This window comes from Stenella coeruleoalba (assembly GCF_951394435.1).
Source record: "Stenella coeruleoalba genome assembly, chromosome: 8".
NCBI classification, from domain to species: domain Eukaryota; kingdom Metazoa; phylum Chordata; class Mammalia; order Artiodactyla; family Delphinidae; genus Stenella; species Stenella coeruleoalba.
The window spans coordinates 47,348,033-47,375,379 of record NC_137154.1 but is presented as its reverse complement, the minus strand read 5'-3'; the positions used below and the strand labels follow the sequence as shown (position 1 = coordinate 47,375,379).

Genomic DNA, 27,347 nt, shown 5'->3' with positions numbered 1-27,347 from the left:
TTTGGTTTGGACTTGGAAACCAGCTTCGTCGTCTCCCAGCTCTTTACTGCATCGAGCAAATCTGCAGGACAGGGCAGTGTGGCAGGGAGAGCAGGCGGAGACTTAGATGACAGACAGGCGGGACTCTGGGAACACTTCAGAGTCCGTGGGACCTCGGCACAGTCTTAATATCTTGTGTCTCAGCTGCCTCTTTTGTACATGGGGCTGATAATTGTACTATATCCCTCACAGGGCACTGTGTCACCAGGAAGATTAAGTGAGATAATGAAGGCAAAGGCTTTTTACTGGGGCTGCCGCGTCTGTTCACCCTCTGTGAACTTGCAGGCAGGCGGCTCTTACAGACAGGTGGAGACTGCGTGGCCCTGGAGGGAGCTGCTGTCATTCGAGGGACTGCGGCCAGCCAGCTGTGGGGCTGGGGCAGGCCACCAGATCTCAGCTAGATCTTCCAGCGGGCGAGGTGTTTGTCGTCCGGCCTGGTCCTTCACATCCCAGCCTCAAAGGGGACTCTCTCGTTTATGTTTGCTCCTCAGAGCAACTCGTTCTGAGACTCTCAGAAGGAAGGAAAAGAACCTCCCAGCCCAGGTTCTCTGGGCACCTACAGGGAGTCCCACCGCAGTGAAGACACGGATGTACTTGTCTTCGGCACAGTTTTGAGGGGCAAACTGGTGGGAGGACTGGTGATGAGCTGTGCCCCCGGACGCTGTCTGGCTCCCCATCTCACTCTTCCCAAAGGCACAGGTCCCTGCCTGGAGCCACTCCCCCCGCCCCCCATCCCTCTCCTTGTCGGAGCACCTGTATCCTTTGTCTTTTGAGACAAAATATCCCTAAGAATACTTAGGGCAGCCCAACAGGGAGTGGCTGGGAATGCCCAGTGCACGCAGCTCACTCATCTGCCCAAACTGTTCCTTGGCAGGCGGGTCTATTTTAAGGCCCACGGCCTTGGTCACTGAGATTGCTGTGGCCTCTTTACCACAGTAATAAATCCTTGAATTGGGGAAAAAGACCAGCTTGGGGACAGAATGTCAAGAGCAGAAAATGGGAGGTGAGCACAGTCAGGAAGGTGAAGCAGATGTTTAAAAATCTTGAGCAAAGGCATTGAGAGAAACTCGACATCGCCTCTCCTGGCTCCTTCAGCCTAGAGGGTCAGCTGAGCGGTTTGGGTGTGGGTGTGACAACCTTGCACTCTCTCATACCGGTTTCCCGGCCAGAGCCCGTGTCCCTCCTTGTGGGCTGGGCTCGAGGTGTCTCATGCTCATGTCTTTGGGGTGGTGTTTCTCTGAAGAAGACTGCCCTTTCAAGGAAGAGGAGGATGCCACTCCTGTGTCTGGGGGAACAGCTAAGCCAGGAGGGGTCCAGCTCACGGTGCCTAGAGGTGAGGTTCAGTACCTGGTGCTCACTGAATTCCTTAGAGAACGCTGTTCAGCTTTGGGACTGAGTCCCCTATTACATGTTGGTGGAAGAGCTGTTTGGGATCACGGGGCCCTGTTTAAAGGGCGGTGGTTTGGTGAGAAGGGCGAGTGCTTTTTAGGTAAGTGCTTAAATGGAAGCATCTGGGTTCAGGCGTGCCAAAGAAGGCTGCCGCAGGAGCGGTGACGTGTGACAGGAGCAGGGCTGGGCTTCAGATGGAAGGGCCAGAAAGCCGAAGCTCTCCTTCCTGTGGGCTCGAGAGAGCCAGGCCCCAGCACAAGCGTTCTTAGGGATCTTTTGGAACTCGCCCAACAGGGAGTGGCTGGGAATGCCCAGTGCTCGCAGCTCACTAATCTGGTCCAGCGGGAAGAAGACACTAAGCAAGAAATATTGCATCTGTCCCCTGTCGCCAGCCAGCACCGCCAGCCTGCACCTAGGCTTAGGGCCCTTCAGGGATTCTGACTTATCTTGGCACCCACTGGGCTCAGCTTAACTGGCCCACTAATCAGAGCAGCTTGATCTGGGATGTTTAGGTGGGAATGAGAAGCCTTAGGTGTGAAAAACATTTCTGAAGCCAAGAGCTTTAAACGAATGCTTGTTATTAGGAGTTGCTGATACCACGATTCGACGGGGACAAGTTAAGTGTGCTTGTTCACCTTAAGTAGCATCCTTTTATTTTCTCCTGTGCAGTTTTTCTTAGGCTATTTAAGCTTCTATTCACTGACAAAAGAAACCGTCTCCACCTCTTCACTTTTATTAGACTCAGATATTCACGAAAGGCGGTCACCGGCTCTGACAGCTGCTTTCTCAGCAACCTGGCCCCTCTGCTCAGCTCTGACTCCCCTTCGCAGTGACAGGGTGTTTCTGTGTCTGGCTCCCCTGTCCTGATGGGAAGTTAATGCCCGTGGCCTTGTCCTTCAGTCCTGATACAGTGTTGGTGTCTATAGGCCCTGCCGTGGCCCTGAGGCCAGGTGTGCTGCTTTTCTGCACTGTCAGGCCCGTCCCCGTGGGATCAAAGACCTCAGGGCTGGACAGGACCTCAGTCGGGCCTCGGGGTCCATGCAGACTTGCAGACTTGCCTGCCACCCCTAGGAGCCTCTCAGCTTCCAGTTAAGACCAGTGGCCTTTAGAAGGGAAGGCCAGGGATGACCCCCAGGTTTCTGGCTTGGCGACTGTGGTGGCATCACTGAGGTGAGATGGGGAGCAGTTTTGGGAAGGCCATCAATTGGGGTCCACTGAAAGTGAGGGCATGGAGAGGGAGGAGGGTGTCAGGTTGTAGGAAGGGGGATGGGCCACCTGCTGCTACTCCTTCTCCAAGCCCCCACTATCTCCCAGGCTTTAGTTTCCCACTGTTTGTTTGTTTTATTTTTTTTTTTGCGGTACACGGGCCTCTCACTGTTGCGGCCTCTGCCGTTGCGGAGCACAGGCTCCGGACGCGCAGGCTCAGCGGCCATGGCTTACGGGCCCAGCCGCTCCGCGGCATGTGGAATCTTCCTGGACCGGGGCACGAACCCGCGTCCCCTGCATTGGCAGGCGGACTCTCAACCACTGAGCCACCAGGGAAGCCCCCCACTGTTTTATTTTATCAGTAATTAAAAGTTTCTTTGGGGCTTACAGAAGGGGGGATGCTCTCGGGGGCCCAGACCCGTGGAAGGCTCGCAGAGAAGATGGCTGTGCACAGCTGCTCTCACCCTTTTCCTGCAAGGTCAAAGAGATGCGGAGATCACATTTAGGTGGGCAGGGTCAAGCATGGTGTTGGGCTGAATCCTGCAGGCCTACAAGGCCTGTGCTTGCCCAGCTTCAAGACCAAAGAAATAGCCCAGAGTCAACAGCAGAGACATCGGTGGTTTAATGGACTGGGGAGCTCACATGTCTGAAGCAAGGTCCTGGAGCGACACCCCACCACGTGCAGCAGACGGCGGGCAGGACATGGTGGCAGTCTACGATCCTTGGGGAAGGGGAGATTGCCAGTTACGGGGGAAACTGACCTCAGATGGGCTTATTAGTTACCAGGGAAACCAGTAGAGGGGCACGCCCCTCACCACCCCTCTGGCAAGCTGTCATTAGCGGGGGCCTGAGGCAAGTATGTAGGAAGGTCAGTCATGTGCATAAGTTATGGGTAAAGCAGGCACTGGTTGGGCAGGGGATGTACAGAGAACAAGAGAGCAGCCATCTTGAGTGGCCTAATCATACACATGGTTTTCTGGGAGAATTGGCTCGAAGAGAAAGTGGGAAGTTAGTAGGGAAAGCCTCTGGCATGGACATAAAAGCAGGAAAGCCACTGGTTCAGGCAGTTAACACCTAGAATCTGTCCCCGGATGATAAGACATTTGGCTGGGATGGGGCAGAGGTTTGCCAAGGCATATGATGAGAGTTAGAGTTGCAGCTGAGAAGATTGAGTGGGCGCGGTAAGAAGCATAATTCTGCCCCGGCTGGTGGTGAGCCCGCGAGACTCCTGACCAAGCAGAAGAGTGCCCAGCTGGGAGCTGCGTTTGCATTCCGTCAGTGGCTCGACTTCGGTCAGCCTCAGAATCACCTGGCGCTCTTCTCCTTCGATGAGCCTGGGCCTCGTGCTCCATTGGCTCTCCAGGTGATTCTGACAAACTCCAAGACTCGAGGGGCACTGAGTAGGTGAGCCCCTCGTGCAGGTGAGTGAAGAGGCTGCCTGAGGCAGGGCAACCAGTCAGGCCCTTGCAGTCGAGGGGGAGGTAAGGCAGGGGCAGGTGGGGCTATGAAGCAGGTGAGATCACCTCCAGCGAGCCTTTGGGGAGAAGATGGCCTCTGGTCTGACTCGGTAGCACTCGGCGCCCCGATTTTGTCCTCTACACTGAACGCTTCATTGGTTTCTAGGGCACCCCTGTCTCGGTTCTCCTCTTCAGCCTCTTTCGTTGGTTCTCCTCCCTGACTGCGCGTTGGAGTGTTTCAAAGAGTCCTGGGGCCTCTTTTCTTTTTTTTTTTGGTCTTACACTACTTAACTTACTTCACACAGTTGTTTTAAATACCACCTTTATGCAAACGGCTCCCAGATTATCTCCAGCCCAGATTTCTCTCTGAATATCAGACTTGAATTTCCAAATGCCTACTCAGCATATCTCTCTAGATATCCCGGGCATCTTAAACTGAATATTTCCAAAACCAACCTCCTGATTTTACCCATCCCTCCCTTCCCCACCCCCCACCCCCCGACTGTTGCTCCTGCAGTTCTCCCCGCTCTCCCAGGGGCTCAGGGCAAAAGCCTTGTAATCATGTTTCACCCATCTCTCTCATGCCCACGCCCAATCTATCAGTAGAACTTACTGGCTTCGCCCTCATAGAACATCTACCATAATCATTGTGGTCCAAGCTGCCTTTATCTCTTGCCTGGTTTTCTTGTGTTCACTGCAGCACCGCCCCACCTTCCCCACCCGCAGTTCAAGCAGCAGCCAAAATGATCCTTTTAAAGGGTAAGTTAGACCCTCCTGTGCTCAAAACCCTCCACTGGGTTCCTGTCTCAGAAGAAATTTGGAAGGGAGGAAGAACAGTGCCCATCCTCAGGCACATTGCTTAATCTGTTTGCTCCTCTGTAAAGGGGGAGAATAACTCCTAAGTGGCACGCGGGATTAAGTGAGATAATGTTGGATAAACTCTTAGTAGATAGCTAACAGACACCTGCCCAATAATACAGTAGCTGCGAGGAGAAAGGAGCGCACGTTAATCAAATCTCGACTCTGTGCCAGGCACACCACACATTTTATCTCTTTTAATCTTTTTGATTGTTTTTATTTTTATCACTACTATATATCTGCACAATTTAAAGGCTCAAATAATTGTATATGATTTGTTAAAGTAGTCGTCTCCCCATCTACCCACCCCATTGCCCTTCCTCAGGTGCAGCCACTTCAAACTCTTAGTATTTTTATCCATATGACTGGGAAAATGCTTGTTCTGCTACTTTATTACTTTTTTTCAGTTGTCGTTATCTAGTGACTTCTGAGTTCCCACCCTAGAATATAAGGAATCAGCTCTCTCTCCAACCTTGTTCCCACCACTCACGAGGACTTTTCCATCTCCCCATCCTGCCAGTGCAATTTCTGTTAAATCCACACGTTTGTGATGTTTTATTGTAAGGACGAAGATTATTTTTACTTTTTGGTTTCCTCAGAGTTCTTTTGTCATTTGCTTGGTTTGCTATTTTCTTATCATGGAATTAAACAAATTCTTCACCAACTGTATAGATCTCTTAAGATGTTCAGAGGCATCAGGTGTTCTGTTAATTTCCTATTACTAAAGAAATCTCTCCCAGAGCCTTTGGAAGCCCTCCAACATGGACCAACTGCCCTCTTCTGCTTGCTGCATAGCTGTCGCCCCAGCATCACCCTTATGTCTCTTATCACATTCTCCATGTCCTTGTGGGTTTATGTCTTTCAAAATAAATTCCTCTTGTTTCAGTGGGTAGCTAAAGTAGATGTTTGACTTCAATCTCCTATATTTATCTGAGCTCTACCTCTTGTTTACTTTTGCCCATAATGAGATTGGTTTTATACTGATTTTACAGATGAGACAGTTGAGGCTCAGAGAGATTAAGTAATCTCTTTCAAGACCCACAGCCATTATGCAGCAGAGCCAGGTTTTAACTCAAGACGGTCTGGCTGTAAACCCTATGTTCTTACTTGTCCTTTAAAAAGAAAGTTAATATTGGTCGATATGGGATGTGATTGAGAATGTAGGCACTGCCGTCAATTTTCTTTGTATGTCTTCCCCATCTTTATTATTGTTTTTGTAATGCTGAAAATGGCTTCTTGCTCTACTATCCCAAAGAGGTAAGTTTCCTATATCCTTTTTTTTTTTTTTTCCCCTATATCCTTTTAAGAGGCCATCTCCTCAGCTTAGGGATAAAAACAGGTATTCCTTTAAATAACCATTTGAAGAAGGAGCCCCTGTGGTTTATGGGTGACCAGTAAATTGTGGGGAAGAGTCTTCGGTTTGTTGTGATGTGGTGATACTTCTTTACCACCTGTTGACCATTTGGGGCCAGGAGAGGTCTGAGATGAGTCTGAGTTTGGTGGTGGTGGGTTCCTGGCTGAGGGCTCCTTCCCCAGTTCTTGCTTTCTACGCAGGAATGCGGGCGCCCATCTGGCTGCAGCTGTGAGGAGTTGAGGTGCAGCCCTGGCAGGAGACCCTGGAGGGTACCAGGGACTCTAGATCTGTTCCTGATTCCTTCCTCCATCCAGGACAGTCCGAGCCTGCCCAAAACACTTGCATCCCTAACCACTTTTAGTGAGAGAAAAGTGGTTTATAAAATGGAATGGAAGCTTGCATTTCAGCATGGGTGGGACAAGTTAAGATTTAGTTGCCCAAGACTTACTTAGTCAGCCATTCCTGCCTCCTTCTGAGTCTCTGTTCCTGAGCATGGGGGTAGTTAATACCGTATCTAAGTTACCGCCTTAGAGTCCACCAGGTGATGGGTGACTAATTGTGGCTCACTTTCTAAACTTCACCTAACCGTGCCTCCTATTCAGATTCAAAGTGCCAAACCAGCCTCTGTGTGACGCAGATCATGTGACTCTGACACCTCTCACAGACGCTGTCGTAAAACGTGGCTGTTCCTTCCTCGCTGGCTGGTCTCACAGCTGCAGGGTTGTTTCCTCCCTGGCTGGTAGCAAAGAGGAGGGTCAAGCCCTGTGTTAGGGGGGCCCAGCATCAGGTACCTTCACAGGTGGGCAGATGACAGCCTCTAGAGAGCCCTGTGGGGGAGGGGAAGGATGCATGAGGCATGGACCACACCTTTTCTTTCCTTAAACAACATTCCCTACCTTATCTTTGCAGCTCAGGGTGAGCCAGTTTCTTGGTTTGAGAAGGCTACCTGCTCGTCAGGGTCAAATGCAGGGCTGTGTTAATAGTCCAAGTGTCCAGAGAGAATGAAAACCGCTTTCGGCCAATACAGCAACCGTCACTGGACTGAGCGTGTTAAGAGCGCCGCGTCCTCCTCTGCCTGCTCCTCTCCTTCCTGGGCTGGTGGGGCGCCCCCCTTCAAGTCTCTCAGCTCCTCTGCTGTCCAGCCTGGGTGGCTGCCGCAGCTCCCCTCTCATGGGTGAAGAACCTGGTTTCACCTCCATTCCCCACCACCTGCTTAGAGGCTGCCCTGCCTTTCGCGCGCCCCTTTGGAGTTTGCCCTGGATCCTGCTCTCTTTCCCAGCCCTTGGGTTACTGCCTCTTGCAGATGTGCCCCCCAGCCTCTTCGCCTTACTCCTCTGCGGGGGGCCTCCTCGCACGCAGCTTCTGGTGCTTTGTGCACTTAAGCCCCACATCCCAGATGAACCTAGGCTCCCAAGGGAGGTGCTGTGTCTCTGTGGGGATGAACAGATACACTGAGTGCAGCCGGATCCCACGTTTGCCTCTGGGACCCACAGTTCCTTGAAAGCAGGGGTGCGTTACTGATGGGGAGCCCTAACCTTGTGAGGGAAGGAAATGGCTGTAGCTGCCAGCATGGGAATGGTCGGTGAATGGAATCGTGGCTTCCCTATTGCAGAGTGTCCGTGTTCACAGATGCGCCTGGAGGCCTGGCTCCTACGGCACATTTGGCCTTCAGCGGTCCCCCTTGTACCCCACACCACTGACCCCTCATAGCCGCTCTGCATCAGAGGCTGGCAGAGCCCGTTCTCCCTGCATCCTGCCGTCATCTCAGACCCAGAGCTGAGGTCGTCAGCCACCCAAAGCAGGTTCTGGCTCCCGAGCGCTTGCAGTCTTACTGGCCCAGGTCCTGGGCCATAAAGATGATATACCTTTGACTCATATTTCCCTTCACTCATATTTCACCAGCTCCTACGGATCCACCCAACTTGCTATCTGCCAGGTACAAACTCATCCTCGGGCAGAGGGCCCATGGGTCATCTGTCATGGCCCTTCTGTTGCAGGGGGCCTAGCTGGGCCCTCTGGGCTCAGCACCTTCTGACTGCTCTCTTACCTTTCACCCAGGTACTAAGGCCCCCAATGGAGCCAGTTTGCTGAAATATGAGGTCTTTTTAAAAATCTCTATCAAGTTTACATCTGAGGCCACTTGAGTTGCCAAGCACGGGCGTCCAGATCCCTGAAGCCGTGGGTGTAATTCCCAAGCTCCTCTCATTAATTGCCCTTATCACGCTGAAGTGAATTCCATGGAGGGTTTTGACTCATGGTGAGCAGCCGGATGTTCCTGTATAATTTCGTCAACCGTTCTGACATTTGCCAACTACATCCTGTCTTTACATGTTTTCCTGCCTTTCATGCACTGCCCCCTCTGCCTGGAATCGCCCTTGTCTACTGAGAAAGTTCCTACCCATCCTTTAAGGCCCAGGGAAACTACGTACCCGCCTCTATCCGCATACCTCACGCTGTGTCATCATTATTTGTTCATACTTCTGTCGTCTCCACTAGACTGCATGGTCCATGGGAGCAGGGATTAGGCCTGATTTATCAATATTCCCTCCAGTGTCCAGGACAACAGGGTTCAGGCCGTGTTGGCCACATGGATCCGTCTTTTATTCACAAGTATTTACTCATAAACTCCCTTGTGCCGGTCACTCTGCTACGCGCCGGGCACGTTGGGGTGAGCAAGGCCAGTTAGCAAGGAAATGTAGATGGACGAGATTCTTCGGAGCCGCTGTGCTGTCAAGGGGCTTGCTTTAGATGCAGGTGTGCAAGGAAGGCGTCTCTGAGAAGAGACTTCAGAGCTGAGGCCCGAAGGCTGAGGACTGATGAGCCGTCCAGAGAGCTGGGGACGTGAGCTCAGGACAGAGGGACGGCAGGTGCACACTTGCAGAGGAGGAAAGGGGGCTTGGAGTCCTGGGGGAGCGGACAGGGACGGAGGCTGCCGAAGCATGGGGATCGAGGGGGAGGGCCGTGTGGGGCTGGCCTGGCCGGATCCTGCCGAGCTGCTTCCGTTAGGTCACAGTATGGACTTTGGATTTTTTTTTGCTGGGAGCGGTTGGGAAGTCCTCAGAGGGTAGGACATGTTTGAGACTTTTAATACCCCATATGGCCAAGCAGATGTGCCTGTGCTGAATGCTGCCCCACTTCTGCTACCTCCCCTTGTCCTGCTGCCTCTTCTCCACCCACATCCCCTCCCCGGCTTGCTTCTGTTCAGACCCTGAGATATGCGCCCACACTTGCTCCGTAGCGGTCTGGGCTGCTCCTTTTTGTAGGCCTGCCTGGTTCCTGCCACAGCTCTGAGGTGCCAGTGAGGTTCCACCCCCGCCGAAGCTCCTTTTCTCACTCCCCTGAGCTGGTAGCCTGACGGTTCTTGCACTGCTGAGGCTCAGCGCCCATTTCTGACCATTTCTGGGCCTTTGCACCTGTGAGTCACGCCCTCCCCTTCCACACACATAGCTTATCTTTGCGTGCTTATCTCCTCCAAAGGACCAGCCTCTTGGGCTTCTTTGGGTTCTCCCTCCCTGAACCTACCCCATGTTAGTTTAGAGTCCCTCATCCGGTGAGCTATCCTGGCACAAATACATCCTGAGATGATCTTCTCACTTTAAAAAGCAAAAAAAAAAAAAAAAGGCTGAAGTTTATTGAGCCCTTACTACATGCAAGACAAGCATTTTCAATGAAATATTAATTACTCATTTAACCATGACATCAACCCTGTGAGTTAGGTGCTGTTATCATCCCTATTTTACAGATGAGGATACTGAGGTTTGGAGATCACACAGTAGATGGCAGAGCTGGCTTTGAACCCAGGGTATTTAACTGTTCCTACCTGGTGCTGTCCAGTGTGGTTCTTTGTGGTCCTGACATTCTTATCCACAGCATCTCCAAAGCCACTTTCCAGTGGTTGCTCACTTTCCTCTCTTCACTCCAAAGGTCTAACTTCATGGGTAAGATGAGCAGCAGAACCCCTTGTTCCCTGACCTGTGCCACCCTTGGGTCCAGGAGCTCTGCCTCTTTCCTCCGTCGCACTTAGGCCTATTGGGCACACCTGCCTCCAGTTGACAGACGTGAGCTAAACCTCTTCTTAGGATTACAAATGCTGTCGTGTCAGTCTCTCCCTGCCACCCAGGAAGGGGGCAGGAAGCAAGAAAAATGAGAAGAGGCTGTAAGAAGACAGTTGAGCTGAAAGGCCTTTCTAAGAGGCAGAGCTGCCCGGAGATGGGGCCAACTGCCGCCTCTGCCATTAGAAGGGAGACTCAGCGTTAGGGGAGTGGCTACACTGTACTTTTGGAGAAATTCTCCAGCCCTGGGAAGATGGGATTATGTACCTTGAATGGTGCTGGGTGGAGTAGAACTAAAATGGTAAGAGACAGTGCTCCTGGGTCCAGGGACAGTACTCTCCCCACAACAGCGCACCTGCAGCCTTCCCAGATGGGGCCCGTTGGCCCACTTGAGATGAAAGCGGCAGTTGAGGCCTCTCAGCCTGGGTCACACCTGCCCAAGGAGAGCATTGCAGGTGTGAGACAAATGCAGATAGAAGACCGCCCATGCCTGCTGCGACCCACGGCTGCAGGGCACAGCCCGGCTTTCTTTTCCCCAACCTTAGGGGAGCCTTGAGCCTCCCCCAGGGGCGGCTGGAGCTTCTGGAGCCGTGACTGTAACGATGGCAGGAGTGACAATCGCTGTCTCGCTGCTGCAGGTCGCTCCGGAGAGCCCTAGTGGCTTTTCATGACACAAGCACATGCGGAAGATTCATGGATTAGGAACACGTGTGCCTGGAGGGCGAAGCCATGGCGATGGCAGAAACCACACGTGGGCTACCAAGATTCCTATGAGAGTGCGGTTGTGATGGTGGAATTGAGAGGGCTTGGCGGTCTTGGGTACGTAATGTGGAACCCTGTAATTTTTCCTTTGTTCTGTATTTGAATTTTCAGTGAGAAGGAGGAGACTAAGCAGGGAAAAGGACTCATGGCTTCTGATGCGAGTCACGTGCTGGAAGCTGCCCTGGAGCAGATGGACGGGATCATTGCAGGTATGGTCAGGGGTCCTGGCAACCCACAGCTCATCCTCCGCACTGAGAAACCGTTTCCTCTCATTGGACTTTTTTTTGGGTGCAGAGACAAGGCCCCTGTTGGATTTCTTTTATTTTACTGTGTGCGCCACCTCTTTTTTAACAGTGCAAACTTGGACTCTTTGATATCTGGTGTGAGTCTAGGGCTCTGTTGAGAGTACAGAGGCACCATCTTTTAGCATCTGTATAACTGTATCGCAGTTTGGATCCTGGCTGCAACAGGTGCAGTGAGATTGATTTTATTGTCAAGTTTTCAGAGCACATCATGGCTTATTACAGTCGAGCTGAAACTTGCAATCTCGCAGACTTTGCCCCGAACGCTGGTGTCAGCTCCCTTTCCCGGCTGGTCTCCAGTTTGTTTGAGAGTCAGGAAGCAGTTTTGTATTGATTCACCTAATCACCTGAAGAAGGTTCTATATGTTTTTTTACCCATCGTAACTGTTTGGCTTCATGTTTGCCTTAGCCAGTTAGGATTATTCTCTAGACGAGATCCAGCAAAACTGGTTAATTGGAAAGGACTGCCAGTGGGCTGTTGAGCTGATTAACTCCTTGATGGGGACAACTGAAGCCCATACTGGTTAGAATAAGCCTGTCATTGTTGGAAATCTTTCCCTGCAGGCCCCAGGCCTTCTCTCTGTCCTTACCTGATACAGGTCAGTGGCCTTATTTGTTGACTGGGTGTGTTTCTTTGGGACTTTGCTCCTCATTGTATGGAGCTAGGGCTGCGGGAAGAAGGTTTGGGCTGAGTGTGGCTAGAGCCCAGGGCATGCACAGAGCACCGGGCATTGCCCCCTTGCCTTTCCTTCTGTCCTGCAGATACACCTGACACACTGAGGGCTCTGGGTGTTTGCACCTGAGATAGAGGACGTGTTCTACCTGTCATCTGTCAGGCTCTTAATTTCTCAGTGGACAGAAGGGTCCTTGGGAGGCCGTAACTAACATCCCACTTTTCAGAGGCTCCAGAGGTTGGAATGTCCTGCTCTAGATCAGGGTCCCTGAAGCCCTACTGAGAGGAAATGGCCAAGAGCATGGGTTTCCTAGCGGTCCTTTCAGAGAGTCACATCTGGAAGCTTCCGGGGCCTCCTGTGCATTGAGATCAGAGCCACAGGGTCAGACTCTCAGACCATCTCAGGCTGTCAGCACTGCTGAGCCCCCAGCCAAGGGGCAAGGAAGAGACTTTGAGAGCCCCTGGAGTGAGCAGAGCTCTTGGATGGCTAGGACGGATAAATGGGACACCGCCTAGAGAAGGTAGCCTTGTGTGAGGTCAGTTCCTCCTCCTGCCTCCTAATTTCCCCACACAGGCATTCCTGAAATGACAAAATCTCTGGCAAAATCCCCTCTGTCTGTGGGAGAGGACTGCATGTCTGGATCCTCGGGGCCTTGCCTTGGTTGGGGCTCTGCAGTGGGTGTGGAGGGTGGGCCCTGGTGTGGGTCGTGTGGATCCCGGAACACCCATCCTTCTTGCCTTCCAGTACTACGTGCTCCCTCCTTCTCCCATTTCCTTAGGCCTCCACCCTGGCAGGCTTCTTCTGGAAGGGTTCCACGGACTTCTCTGGAACAGACATGAGAGTTTGCAGCGAGGTGGTCTAAGATGTCCCAAGGCATCCTTTGTGGGTTAGTCGGGGGAGCATCTGTAGCCAGACTGCTTGGTTCAGATCCTAGCTCTGCGTCAAGTTACCTGCATGAACCATGCCTCCGTTTCCTCACATTAAAATGGGAATAATAATAGAACCCACCTAAGAAGGTTGCTGTGCTTATATGTGTAAGGTGCTTAAAACAAAGCTTGGCATATAGTAAGACTATAAAATATTAGCTCTTGATAAATTAATGAGGGACAAAAAGTCTTTACCATGCTAAGTCTTCTCTAGGGACACAGCGCAGTTCTCATTTATTCAGGTCCTTATTTCACCCATCTGTGTTTTGTAGTTTTCATTGTCTAGCTAAGGCTTGTGCATGCCTCCTAGACTTGCCTGGGGTCTTCAAGATTAATGCATGGTCTCTGAGCAGTCTCTGCTCTGCTCTTGCCCCCTTGTAGCCTGCCTTCCACAGAGCAGCAGAATAATCAAATCACATCACTCTCCCCACAACTCTTCAATGGCTTCCCATCTCAGGATAAAAATCTGAAGTCCCGGGCTTCCCTGGTGGCGCAGTGGTTGAGAATCTGCCTGCTAATGCAGAGGACACGGGTTCGAGCCCTGGTCTGGGAGGATCCCACATGCCACGGAGCAACTAGGCCTGTGAGCCACAACTACTGAGCCTGTGCTCCGCAACAAGAGAGGCCACGATAGTGAGAGGCCCGTGCACCGCGATGAAGAGTGGCCCCCGCTCGCGGCAACTAGAGAAAGCCCTTGTACAGAAACGAAGACCCAACACAGCAAAAATTAATTAATTAATTAATTAACTCCTACCCCCAACATCTGGGAAAAAAAATCTGAAGTCAACACTCTATACGATTTGGCCTTTGGCTGCCTTTGTGGCTGCACCCCCTACACTTTCCATCTGGCTCGTCTCCCTTTAGCACTGGCTGTCTCAGGGCCTTTGTGCTTGCTGTCCCCTCTGCTGGAATGTTCTCCTCCAAGTACACTCAGGTCAGATCTGTACTGAAATATCACTGTGTCTGAGGCCTTCCCTGACACTCTCTAATATAGCATCCCCACATCAGCCCCGTCCTTTCATCCTTTTTTTATTTCTTTATAGCACATATCACCATCTGACCCATTACGTTCATATTTGTCTCTTTTTTTATTATGTGCCTCATGCATCAGAATGTAAGCTCTATGATGACAGGGGCTTTGTTGCTGCATCTTCAGTGCAACGCACAATAGGGGTTTAATAGATATCTGTCACGTGTACTTTATTTACTTTTGTGACTCAGCTCCCCTGTTCATTGATTAGGAGGCAGTTACTGGTTTCCGTGCCTGTGTTTTATCTGGCTGCATGCTGAACTTCGCTGATTATTTTCTCTACTTGTACCTTTGTTTGGCTGATCCTTTTGGAACAATCACTAATTTTCTCCAAGAGTCGGTGGTTGGTACCTCCCGTGAGCCATCTCTTCCGTAGTAATTGGCTCACACAGACGTTTGACGGGAGCTATTTGACAGAGAATGCAACACTGAGGTTATTAGCGAGTGTCTGGAGGGCATATGTGCTGTGCCATTTGCAATAAAAAAGAATGATAATTACTGAATGCTTTTGTGTGGGATACTTTTCCTCAAGATTATTAAAACCATCCTCATTTTCAAGTTGGCTGGGCCAAATTGGGCCACAGAGCTTAGGGATTTTTGTAATTAATTAATGTAGACTGCAGAGTTAGATGGGCTGTGGGGATTTGAATCCCAGCTCAGCCACTCGCTACTAGCTGTGGAATCTTTGCGCGAATCGCTTAATCCCTCTCTGAGCCTCAGTTTCCTCATATATAAAACCGTGGCAATAACAGTACCCATCTCCTATTATTGGGAGGATTAAATGAAGGCAAAGAAGGCACTTAGCACAATGCCTGGCACTTAGCAAGTGCTCAGCTGCTCTAGGTTACTCTTGGTTTTGTTGATATTAGTACTGACGTTAGTTTTGCTGCCCAAGCTATAGTGCTGGTAAATGACAGAACTAAAATTTGAGTCCAGGGCCATCTGAGCCTCTTCTGGGCTCCATTCATTCCTGGGTTGGTTTTATGGCGAAGTGTAGCCAAGCCCTGGGGTTCTGTGGGGCCATCTACAGGAGAAGAGAGTTAACTGGGTGGAGGGTCCGGTCCTGTTCTTGCCCATCCCCACCCCCACCCCCGCCCCCTCCCCTTCCCTTGGCCACAGTGGCTTTGCTGTCTTCTCTTACACATTCGACTTCCAAGTGAGGGCTCCTTTGCTTAAGGGTGGAGCAGCTGAAAGAAAGTTTGAAGATTGTGGCAGCAAATCATGATACACAGATCCTGCAGAAGTGACGTTTTTGTGTTAACATTAAAGTCGTCCTTTTTAAATTTCTATTCTCTCGTTCAGTTGAAATGGAAGGATGTCAAGTAGCACCACCAACACTTTCAACACTCAGTTGCTTTTGCATCTGTTAAAGTACTCAAGCAAGTGCGCGAGGACTGTATTCTCTCACTTTATGAAAACACAATTACACTTATTTCGGTGGAAGAAATTTTTATGGGCTTCCTGCATGCCCGAAATAGCAAGCACTTACGCAGAAACAAGAGGGATTCCTACTAAAATAGACACAATTCCTTCAATAATGATTATTAATAATCATAACACTATATAACAAGGACTTTCCCTTTATTAATTACTCTATAGTATGATAGGCTACTCTTCACTTTCCAAAACTCTTTCCTTAGGGCATGTGATACCGCTGTTGATGTAATTAAGACTTTAATGCAAAAAATGTGCCCCCGTCCTCCAATGAATGTAAACAGTGTAAATAGTGCAAGAGATTATCGCTCGTAGAAGCAACCGGGCCGGGAACACTTGGAGGACATCCTGCTACACAAGTGCCAAGTACACCCCTGCAGGGCCACACATGGTGACCCTCATCATCTCAAAGCATTCATCTGCTCTGGAGGTATGAGAGAAGGAAATGCCTTCTAAGCAGAAGTAGGAAATGAAGCAGAAATGTGAAGTGAAACTCCTTGCTAAGATGGATTTTAGAAACCTGAATAAGTGTATCCCAGGTGTGGCTGTACTTAATTAGAACCCAAGAATTTTATAGCAGAAAGTTGGGAAGAGGTGACTGTTAAAAAACCCAGGACTCTTGTCAAAATGATTTGTTTCTAATACAAAAGACCATTGTTGTAAGTTCCAGTATGATGTTAACCTTTGATCTGGTCTTCCTCCTGATTAGTCCCTGTGATTCAGCCTACAAATAACACCATAATTGAATTACACTGTTGATGATCGAAATTGGACACTATACTGCTTAATTACACCCCTCTGGATAGCCCAGAGCAACTGCCGCATAAGCTAATTTTGCATAGGGCTTCATCTGTGGGCTAATGGGGTCAGCGGCTGCGTCTGTAATAGGACCAGAGAACCCCTGGTCAGGACCCAGGAGACCACTTACTCCTCTTTGCTGGGGCAGCAGGTTACTCCTGCAGTTATCTATGAGCTATACGTATTGATGAGGAATAGTTAGGAGGAATGTGTTTTATAACAGTTAAACAAAGAGGTTGCTCTGCCCTGGCCTTTCTGCCAGCTCTGATTAGTGTCTGCTTTTTTTTTTTTTTAAAGACTGTAAGGGCAGAGAAAGTTCTGATCAAGACTGTGATTATTCACTTTGGCCCATGAATGATTTCAGCTGTGGTGTTAAAGGCTGATGATTGAGTCCAAGCTCTGAACATTTAGTTGGTCTTGTTGTACCCTCTCCGAGGCGGATCAGCATAGAGTGGTCATTGGCAACAAAGCCACCTGTTTCCCAGTCAGGACTCAGGTGCAGAGTCCTCTGCTATGAAACTGACCTGAGGAGAGTCAGGGTGGAATTTTAGAGGTGCCTAGCGGGCTGAGATGTCAAAGACTGCCCTTCGTGTGAAGAGGTCGGAATGGCTCACAGTGGGGCTGCGAGCCCTACTCAACAGCCATCATTCTGTTTTCTTCCCTTGCTGACAGAGCCCACCTCTCACTCCTTCATGGCTCTGTAGCCTCATTTTCTAATCTCTGAAAGAATGTGAGTAAAGTTGGAATTATCATTTGTTCCTTAAATCCTTGCTTATAGTTGTAATTATAGGAACTGACCTGTAGAACCATCTGGACCTTGTATTTTCTCATTGGAAGATTGTCTTTTTGTAACGGTTAGGGACAGTCAGGTTTTAATTTTTTCTCTGTTGAGTTTTGTCACATTATATTTTTCTAGATATTTGTGTATTTTACCAATGTTTTCCATTTTGTTAGCATATGGTTGCTTATCGTATTTTATCTTTTTAAGACCTGCTGCTTGTTATATCTGTTTTTTAATCCTAGTATTGCTTATTTGTGCCTTCTCTTTATTTTTTGATCAATCTTGCCAGAGACTTTTTTTTTTTACTACTTTTTTCAAAGAATTGACTTGTTTTTGCTGATCAGTCACCATAGTAGGTGTGTATATTATTTATTCTGTAAATAGTTAAATGTGTATATGTATCAGCCCAGGTTCTTCAGAGAAACAGAACCAATAGGGGGTGTGTGTGTGTGTGTGTGTGTGTGTGTGTGTGTATAGAGAGAGACACATAGAGCAAGAGACAGAGAGAGAGAGAGAGAGAGAGATTTATTTTAAGGCATTGGCTCACATGAATGTGGAAGCTGGCAAGTACGAAAATCTACAGGATAAGCCAGCAGCCTGGAGTGCCAGCAAAGAGCCAGTGTTGCAGTTCAAATCCGAAAGCCATCTGTTGGAAGATCCCCACTTCTTCTAGAGCAGGGATCCCCAACCCCCGGAAACCCCTGTTAGGAACCAGGCCACAAAGCAGGAGGTAAGCAGTGAGCGAGCAAAGCTTCATCTGCTGCTCCCCATGGCTCGCGTTACCGCCTGAACACCCGCCCCCACTCCTGCCACCGCTGGTCTGTAGCAAAATTGCCTTACACAAAACCGACCCCTGGTGCCACAAAGGTTGGGGACCACTGTTCTAGAGAGGTCAGTCTTTTTCTATTAAGATCTTCCACTGATTGGGTGAGGCCCACCCACACTATGGAGGGCAGTCTGCTTTGGTCAAACTCTACTGATTTAAATGTTAATCTCATCAAAAAAATACCTTCACAGAAACATGTAGAATAATGTTGACTTAATATCTGAGTACCACGGCCTAGCCAAGTTGACACATACAATTAACCATCACAGTATGTATAGATATATAGGCATTATGTATCTATGCTTAATATATATACATATTTAACTTCTTTGAACATCTGTTCTTTATTATTTATCATTTTCTGCTCTACTTACTTGAATGTATCTGTTCAACTTAACAAATCAACCAATAATATATAACAATATGTATTTAAAATTGATTGCTAACTTAATTCTGTTGTGGTTAAAGTGTTTTCTGATACTTACTCTCTGGAATTTATTGATACTTGCTTTGTAGCCTTGACGAGAACATTGCCAGTTTTCATTAATGTTCTATGTGTGCTTGCAAGGTGTGTGCATTTTCCAGTTATTATGTGCCATGTTCTATAATTGTCCATTACATCCAACTTATTTGAATCTTCTCTACCAATACTGTTTTTTTTTTTTTTGGTCTGCTTGATCTTACCAGTTTCTGAGAAATACTTATTAAAATCACTCTGCTAGATGGTGTATTTGATCCCCTATACTCGTGGACATTTTGCCTTCTATTTTGAAGGTGTTTTAAAATTTTTTATTTATTTATTTTTAAAAATTGAAGTATATTTGATTTACAATGTTGTGTTGTTTCTGGTGTACAGCAAAGTGATTCAGATATATATATATTCTTTTCCATTATAGGTTATTACAAGATATTGAATGTAGTTCCCTGTGCTATACACTAGGGAACTCAGTCCCTGAGTTCCCTCAAATTATACCTTGCTGTTTATCTATTTTATATTTATATATAGTGGTGTGTATCTGTTAACCCAAACTCCTAATTTGTCCCTCCCCACAGCTTTCCCCTTTGGTAACCATAAATTTGTTTTCGATGTCTGTGAGTCTGTTTTTGTTTTGTAAATAAGTTTATTTGTATCATATTTTAGATTTCACATATAAGTGATATCATATGGTATTTGTCTTTCTCTTTCCAACTTGCTTCACTTAGTATGATCATCTCCAGGTCCATCCATGTTGCTGCAAATGGCATTACTTCATTCTTTTTAATGGCTGAGTAATATTCCATTGTGTGTGTATGTGTATATATATCATATCTTCTTTATCCGTTCACCTATTGATGGATACTTAGGTTGCTTCTATGTCTTGGTTATTGTAAATAGTGCTGCTGTGAACATTGGGGTGCCTGTATCTTTTTTGAGTTACAGTTTTCATCTTTTCCAGATATATGCCCAGTTGTGGGATTGCTTGACCATACAGTAACTCTATTTTTAGTTTCTTAAGGAACCTCCATACTGCTCTCCATAGTGGCTGCACCAATTCACATTCCCACCAACAGTGTAGGAGGGTTCTCTTTTCTCCATACCCTCTCCAGCATTTATTATTTGTAGGCTTTTTGATGATGGTCATTCTGACTGTTGTGAGATGATACCTCATGTAATTTTGATTTGCATTTCTCTAATAATTAGTGGTGATATTGAGCATCTTTTCATGTGCCTGTTTGCCATCTGTCTTCCTTGGAGAAATGTCTAGGTCTTTCGCCTTTTTTTAATTGGGTTGTTTGTTTTTTTGTTATTGAGTTGTGTGAGCTGTTTGTATATTTTGGAAATTAATCCATGGTCGGTAGCATCATTTGCAAATATTTTCTCCCATTCCATAGGTTGTCTTTTCATTTTGTTTATGGTTTCCTTTGCTGTGTGAAAAGCTTATAAGTTTGATTAGGTCCCATTTGTTTATCAACTATTTTATTTTTTGATTTCTACTTGTCCCACTCTTTCTACACTTCCCTTACCCCCTTTTTTTTTTTTTTTTTTTTTTTTTGTGGTACACGGGCCTCCCACTGTTGTGGCCTCTCCCGTTGCGGAACACAGGCTCCGGACGCGCAGGCTCAGCGGCCATGGCTCACGGGCCTAGCCCCTCTGCGGCATGTGGGATCTTCCCGGACCTGGGCTCGAACCCGCGTCCCCTGCATCGGCAGGCGGACTCTCAACCACTGTGCCACCAGGGAAGCCCCCCTTACCCCTTTTTAATGTTTGGAAACATCAAATTGTTTATGTGTGTTCTTATTCCAGAATCGAGGCCGAATTTCCTTCTGTGGGGTGACTTTTTTCTAGTTGGTAGACTGAGGATATTGCCCTTTTGCATCCTGGCTTTATGCAGAGGTCTTCCATCTGACCTCTCCCTTTGCTCAGGCCCTAAGCTTTGTCTCCTGTCCTCAAGTGGCCCATTCAAGCTGAGGTGTTAAGCCACCAGGGAATTGGCCTGCAGGGCAAAAACACCAGCTCACATGCTCTCTTTCTCCTGAGCTACTGAGCTCTGAAAATTTCCTTCAGTTCAGTTGCTTTAAAAAGTGTATGTATGAAAAAAAAAAAAAAGTGTATGTATGTGTGTTTTTTAATTTGGGGTGTCCTTTGGGATTTTTCTGAGCACAACTAGTCTGTTACCTGCCCTGTTGCAGCTATAATGCAGTTACCTTCCTTGCCTCATGGCCCCTTCCTCCATCTTCAAAGCCAGCAAGGTCAGGGCAAGTCCTCATGTCACATCTCTCTGACCCATTCTTCTGCCTCCCTTTTATGATTTAAGAGCTCATGTGATTAAAACTCCAGGATAATATCTCCATCTCATGATTCTTAATCACATCTGTAAAGTCCCTTTTGCCATATTAGGTAACAAACACATTCATAGTTTCCAGGGATTAGGATGTGGGCATCTTTGGGAGGGTCATTATTCTGTCTACCACAAAGATTAATAAATAACATTCCTTACAACACTGTAAATCAACTATACTTCAATAAAATATTTAAAAAGAATAACAGCCCATTATTCCCCTCCTATTTGGTTCCAGTCAAGGAACAGACAAAGGAGTCAGCCAGAAAGAGATCAAAATATCAGCTTTATCATGAGTTTCACTGATTAGGAAAGTTAGCTTGACCTGAAGCCACAGTCAGGAAGGACCTTGAATCCACTCATCCTACACACATACCCCAAACTGAACTCAATCCCAGGCCACAGACTTCCACCTTCTGGGGCAGAGCTTGTCTCAGAAAAAGCTTCCTCAGAAGCTAATGCTTGCATACGGGGACGGGCAGCTCCAGAGAGAATTCCATCTTTTAGTTCTGTCATCAGAAGAGGCCTTCCGCCATTGAGGAAAAATTGAGTAAGGGGAGGCAGGTAGAAACCACTCTCCCCTCCCACAGAAATATGGAGACTGGAATAGTACCCATGATAGCGATTCTTGATTTTTTTTTTTTTTTAATATTTATTTTTGCTGTGTTTGGTCTCCGTTTCTGTGCGAGGGCTTTCTCTAGTTGCGGCAAGCGGGGGCCACTCTTCATCGCGGTGCGCGGGCCTCTCACTGTCGCGGCCTCTCGTTGCGGAGCACAGGCTCCAGACGCGCAGGCTCAGTAGTTGTGGCGCACGGGCTTACTTGCTCCGCGGCATGTGGTATCTTCCCGGACCAGGGCTCTAACCCATGTCCCCTACATTAGCAGGCGGACTCTCAACCACTGCGCCACCAGGGAAGCCCGCGATTCTTGATTTTTGTCGAGACTTTGTGTATGGCCTAGTCTATAGTCAGTTTTGAAGAAATGCTTTATATGTGCTTGAGTACAACGTGCCACCTCTAGTTGTTTGGGGTATAGTTCTTTATGTGCCTTTTGCTGTTTTGATAATCGCCACTTTATTTTTTAATTTTCTTTTTAGGTCTGCTTGACCCGTCATTTCCCAAAGGAGAGGGTCTTTTTTACACACCATGGGATTTAGTTTTCTAAATTTGTGTTTAGGATTTGATATGTGAGTTCATCAGTGAGAAGACTCGTAATTTGCCTTTGTAGTACTCAGAACTTCTAAATTGTTCAGTTCCAGGGGCACCTTTCACACTCTGGTCTACAAGTTGTACCGGCAGGCTCTCCTTATCGAGACAGCTGGGAGCAGTCCATCCTCTTCTCTACTGAACACCAGTTAGATTAGAATTATTCACTTCCTGAACATTGGCTAGAGCTAACTTGTAAAAGCATTTGGCCTGGTATTTTCTCTGTGGAAAAATATTAAATTATGGCTCAATTATTTATAGGTCTATTCAGATGATTTTTTTTGTTGTTTTTTATCATTTTATCCAGTGATTGTGTGTGTGTGTGAGACTGGTTTTAATATTTTGATCAAAAATACCTACTCCAACGCATGAAGTCCTGAGTTTCATTTTTTGAACACGTTAAATTTCACTCATTCATTGTCATAATTTTTTGTAGGTCTCTCTTAATAACATCAAAGAACTGGATTACTTTTTCTCCATTATTCATATTTTTGCATTTAAATAGGTGTTTAGTACAAAATGGCTGACTAATAAGAAAAATAAATAAATAAAAAATAAACATAAATAAGTAAATAAATAGGTGTTTAGTGCATTTATAATTATTATAGTTACTAGTATATAGGTATGTGTGTACGTATTTCTCTGTTTTATGCTGTTGTTTCTTTTTAACTTTTTTTTTACTTGTTTTTGGTTTTGCCTTGCTGGCTTCTGTAATATTGATCAAGTTGTTTTTAAATCTCTTTTAGGAAGTTAAACATCTATTTCTACTTTTTTTTTTTTTTGCGGTACGTGGGCCTCCCACTGTTGTGGCTTCTCCCGTTGCGGAGCACAGGCTCTGGAAGCACAGGCTCAGTGGCCATGGCTCACGGGCCCAGCCGCTCTGCGGCATGTGGGATCTTCCCGGACTGGGGCACGAACCCGTGTCCCCTGCATCGGCAGGCGGACTCTCAAGCACTGCGCCACCAGGGAAGCCCTATTTCTACATTTTTAATGCTCATCCTTGCATTTTTTTAATGCTCACGTTTTAAACATACATCCTTAACACAAAGACTAAAGATAAGTATCTTTATAGAATAATAATTCTGTCTTCCTCTTCAGTAATACCTGACTCTTAGAATGCTTTAATTCCCATCACTGCCCCATCTTCCACATTATTTTAGTTTTGTGTTCTGGTGTCATCTTGATTTATAGACCCCAAAATATTGTGCTATTTATTTATTCATTTATTTATTATTCATTGAACATTTATTTTTATTGGGTATCATAATGCATTATTTTACCTAATCCTTGTGAAACTTGTGAAAGATGAACAGTATTGCACCCCCCCTTTTCTAAAAAATAAATTTATTTATTTGTTTGTTTGTTTATTTTTGCCTGCATTGGGTCTTTGATGCTGCGTGCCAGCTTTCTCTAGTTGTGGCCAGCAGGGGCTACTCTTCACTGTGGTGCACGGGCTTCAGGCTTCTCATTGCAGTGGCTTCTCTTGTTGTGGAGCACAGGCTCTAGGCGTGCGGGCTTCAATAGTTGTGGCTCGCGGGCTCTAGAGCACAAGCTCAGTAGTTACGGTGCACAGGCTTAGCTGCTCCGCGGCATGTGGGATCTTCCCGGACCAGGGATTGAACCCGTGTCCCCTGCACTGGCAGGTGGATTCTTAACCACTGCGCCACCAGGGAAGCCCCGCCACCCCCTTTTTACAGACAGGAAATTGAAGCATAGAGAGCTTAACTAGAAAGCATAATTAGGAAAAAATACAAGATCCATCAGATCTCAAAATCTAAGTTCTTTCATCGTCCCATATTATATAAACTAGTCTTAGCTCTCAAAGGAAGGTGTTGAAACAAAGACCTTAGGTCTAAGTAGTTGTTAGAGAATGTACAGGACATATGGTCCAATGGTCTCCATTCTGGGTCTTCAGTGGAGGTGTCTGATGGTGCCCAGGACGCTGCAGATCTGTGTCTTGAGGGTGAAGCTGCAGCTCCTCTGGGATTCAAAGGCTCTGCCTGGGTAACAACTTGCTATAAATATTCTTGTCTCATGCATTTTGTCATACTGTGTACCCCTGAAGAGCTTCAAGAAGTAAAAAATAGTCCTAGAGGCCAGAAAGTCTGAGATCAAGGTGCCAACAGGGTTGATTTCTGGTGCGACCTCTCTTCCCAGCTTGTGGGCTATCTTCTTCTCACTGTGTTCTCACATGGCCTTTCTTCTGCTGGTTTTGGAAGAGTCTTGCAGAGAGGCAGGAGGTGGCTGCAGCTGACCCTGGGAAACAGACCCTGGCTGCAGCCACTCTTGGGTGCTCCCCCCGCCCCCCCCGGATGTGTTTTTCATCCCACTCCTTTTTGGTTGGTGCAGTTTTTCCTGCTTCATGAAGTAGATCCTTTAAAATCCCTTCAGGAATAGCCTGCCAGTAATAAGTTGCACGAGTCATTATGTGAAAAATGACCTTACTTTAGTCTTAACCTTGAGTGGTAGTTTATCTTGTACAGGTTATAGGTTGGTAGCTACCTGTAGATATTATTTTGTGGTCATCGGGACTTTGCTGATGAGAAGTCTCTTGACAGTCTGTCTTTTATCTCTGGTTGCTTTTAAATTTCCTCTGTCCTTGGTGTTCTTCAGTTTCACTGCGTTGTTTCTAGGATGGGTTTGTTTTGATGTATCGTTTTTGGGACTCAGTGTGTGTCTTTTAAACTGAGAAGACTCCAGATTTTATTTGTGACAAATCCATAGCCATTTTCTCTTTGTTGCTTCTGCTTCACTCTATATACTTCCTTCCACTTTCCATTCCAGTAACTTTCTTATCTGTTATTTAACCTGTGCACTTAATTTCTCACTTGAATAATTGCATTCTTCATTTTGGTTTCCACGTGGTTCTTTTTCAAATTGTTCTGTGCTTTTCTCGCTCCTTCTTATTCTTTCATTAAAGTTTCTATTTCTCTCATTTTTTTCCTTCAATTATGTAAAACATATCATATATGTCCAAATAGATTCCCAAATAGACAAGTACTCATAATATTAATTTATTGATTAAGTTACTTGTATATTTATAAGCATTATGTAAAATAATTATGGATTTCTTTTCTCACTGGCACATTTTTAATAATAATTTTTTCAAGCGTTTTACATTTATCTCCAACACACTGTGTTTATTATTATGAGAGCTGCTTGTTGAATAATTTTAGCATCCCAGAACAGTTGAAGAGCATGTGGGGATGTTGATAAAATGTAGAGGTGGGGTCCGAGAGTCTGCATTTCCACCAAGCTCCCAGGTAATGCTAGTGCAGCTGACATGCACAGCACTTTTGATGTGCAGAGTTTTAGAGCAGCGGTCCCCAACCTTTTTGGCACCAGGGACCGGTTTCGTGGAAGACAATTTTTCCATGGATGGTGGCAGTGGGGAGGGGTGGGGGGAGGTGTTGGTTCAGGCGGTAATGCGAGCGATGGGGAGTGACGGGGAGCGGCAGAAGAAGCTTCGCTCGCTCGCTCACCCGCCGCTCACCTCCTGCTGTGCAGTCCGGTTCCTAACAGGCCACGGACCAGTACTGGTCTGCGGCCTGGGGGTTCGGGACCCCCATTTTCAGGCCCATCATCTTCACTTTCAGTTGCTGTAAATACAGCACTTTAAAAATTCACATATGATGCTCTCAATAGATATTTCATCTTATGCCAGAGAACCCCCATCTGCATGATAAAGGATCTTTTTTTTTAACATCCACAAATAAAATATTTTATTTATTTTTCAACAAATGTTGTTGGAACAATTGAATAGCCATAGTTAAAAGAAAAAAGAACCCTGACCTAATCCTCATACTTTGTACAAAATTAAGTCTGGATCAATCTTAAATCAAAATGCAAAATATGAAGCTACAGAACATTTAGAATAAAGCGTAGGAGAAAGTCTCTGTGACCTTGAGTAATACGAACAAGTGTATATTAGAGGTAAACAATAATGAATTTATTACAGTTTGGATGCAGGGTAAGGTCATAAAATCCTGTTGTACTTGCCAGGGAAGAAGGGAAAGCTTCACAGTGGGTAGTGGTCAGTGGAGGAGAAGCAAGTGGAGGGTCCCTTTGCAAGGGACATTTTTTTTTTCTTGTGCTATTTTTCATTAAGTGTTTATTAGCCTTTGGGGGGCTCGTGATAATCTTAATTCAAATTTCATTGCATAATAAAGCGACAGGGACATCCTGCTCTCAGCATGACAGCCAAGGGAGCTCTACAGATCCGCTCAAATGTGAAGCTGGAGAAAATCAGTTTTTACAGAATGCAAAGAGCCTTTCTCTGGAAATGATCCTGAGCCATTTCACTGAAGAAACATTTATTCCATAGAATCTACCAGAACTTGGTAAGAACTATGAGCGTCTGTGGTCTTTGAACCAAGGTGTGTGCCCTCCCTCCCTGCTCTGGCTCAGCAGGGCAGAAGCCCACCCCAGGCTGGGGGAGCCACGCACACGGGGACCCCCGCTCCTGGCATCCAGCTGCTGGACTATCTTCCCGGGAGGGCAGCATGTCAGCGTTTCTCATCCTGCCCCCCAGAGATCTGTGTTTGGGGCTAAACACTGAGTGAATGTGGCTGAGAGGTGGGGGGGGTCCCTTCTCCGGCTCAGACCCCCTTGTGGGACCAGACTGCACATTGGGCTCAGAGCACTGAGAATGCTGGTTCCCTGTTACCCTTGCTGTGGCTTGTGGCAGGTGGAGTGGTCTGTGCAGTAAAAGATCATTTTTTAGAAGTTTATCTTATATGTATATATTTCTAAATTGTTCAACATATATACTTTGTGTAAGTGAAGACAGGCTAAGTTATGCTGCAATAACAAACAGTCCCAGAATGTCAGCAGCTTGAAACAGCTCATACAGGTTCCCCCGGGGTCTACTTAGAGCTCTGGTCCACATCATCTTCCCTTTGGAACACGGGCTGATTCAGTCCCCACCGTTGCCAGAGACCAGAGCAAGTGAAAGAGATATGAGGAATTGTGCTCTGGTTCCTAAAGACTTTCTCCCAGAAGTGACACATATCACTTTTCATGTTTATTGCCCAGAGGAAGTCATGTGGCTGTGAGTAACTTCAAGGAGCAGAGTGTTATCCTACTATGAACTTAAGTAGAGGAGAACCAAAACATTTCTGAATAACCCTAATTACTACTACACACATACTTAGTTGCTTTTGAAAGCGATCATTAAAAGGCCTTCAGTGAAATCCTATATTTGCATTTTATGTTGTCTTGCCTTCCCCTAACAATTACTGAATCTGTATTAAATTTTGGTTGTGGGTGCTTAAAATAAAAATTCTCAGGTTGTCCTCTCTAAACATCAAAATTTGACATTGATCAACGTTGATTTGCTAGTCAATGATTTCCACTTAGGCTGCACATTAGAATCACCTGGGGAGCTTTTTGTTATCCCAGGTCAGCCTTAGACCGATCAAATTAGAACCTCTGGAG

At 46.9% G+C, this 27,347-nt stretch overlaps 2 protein-coding genes across 3 annotated transcripts in view; both read left to right on the top strand.

Annotated features, from left to right (window-relative positions):
- SYT9 (synaptotagmin 9) overlaps window positions 1-11,319 on the top strand; it is a gene marked incomplete at its 5' end in the record, with an annotated part of 266,692 nt that extends 255,373 nt beyond the window's left edge. Inside the window, one exon of the mRNA XM_079930574.1 lies at window positions 11,229-11,319. Within this exon, the coding sequence (XP_079786700.1) occupies window positions 11,229-11,231 (3 nt within the window). The 3' untranslated portion in view covers window positions 11,232-11,319. The remainder of the gene's footprint in view (window positions 1-11,228) is intronic.
- The window catches only part of PPFIBP2 (PPFIA binding protein 2), a 149,842-nt gene that overhangs the window by 20,888 nt on the left and 101,607 nt on the right, over window positions 1-27,347 (top strand). For both annotated transcript variants that reach the window (XM_079930567.1, XM_079930566.1), the window contains one exon: window positions 11,229-11,326. In XM_079930567.1, coding sequence (XP_079786693.1) covers window positions 11,263-11,326 — 64 coding nt within the window. In that variant the 5' untranslated portion in view covers window positions 11,229-11,262. Of the gene's footprint in view, window positions 1-11,228; window positions 11,327-27,347 lie in introns of those variants that run through there.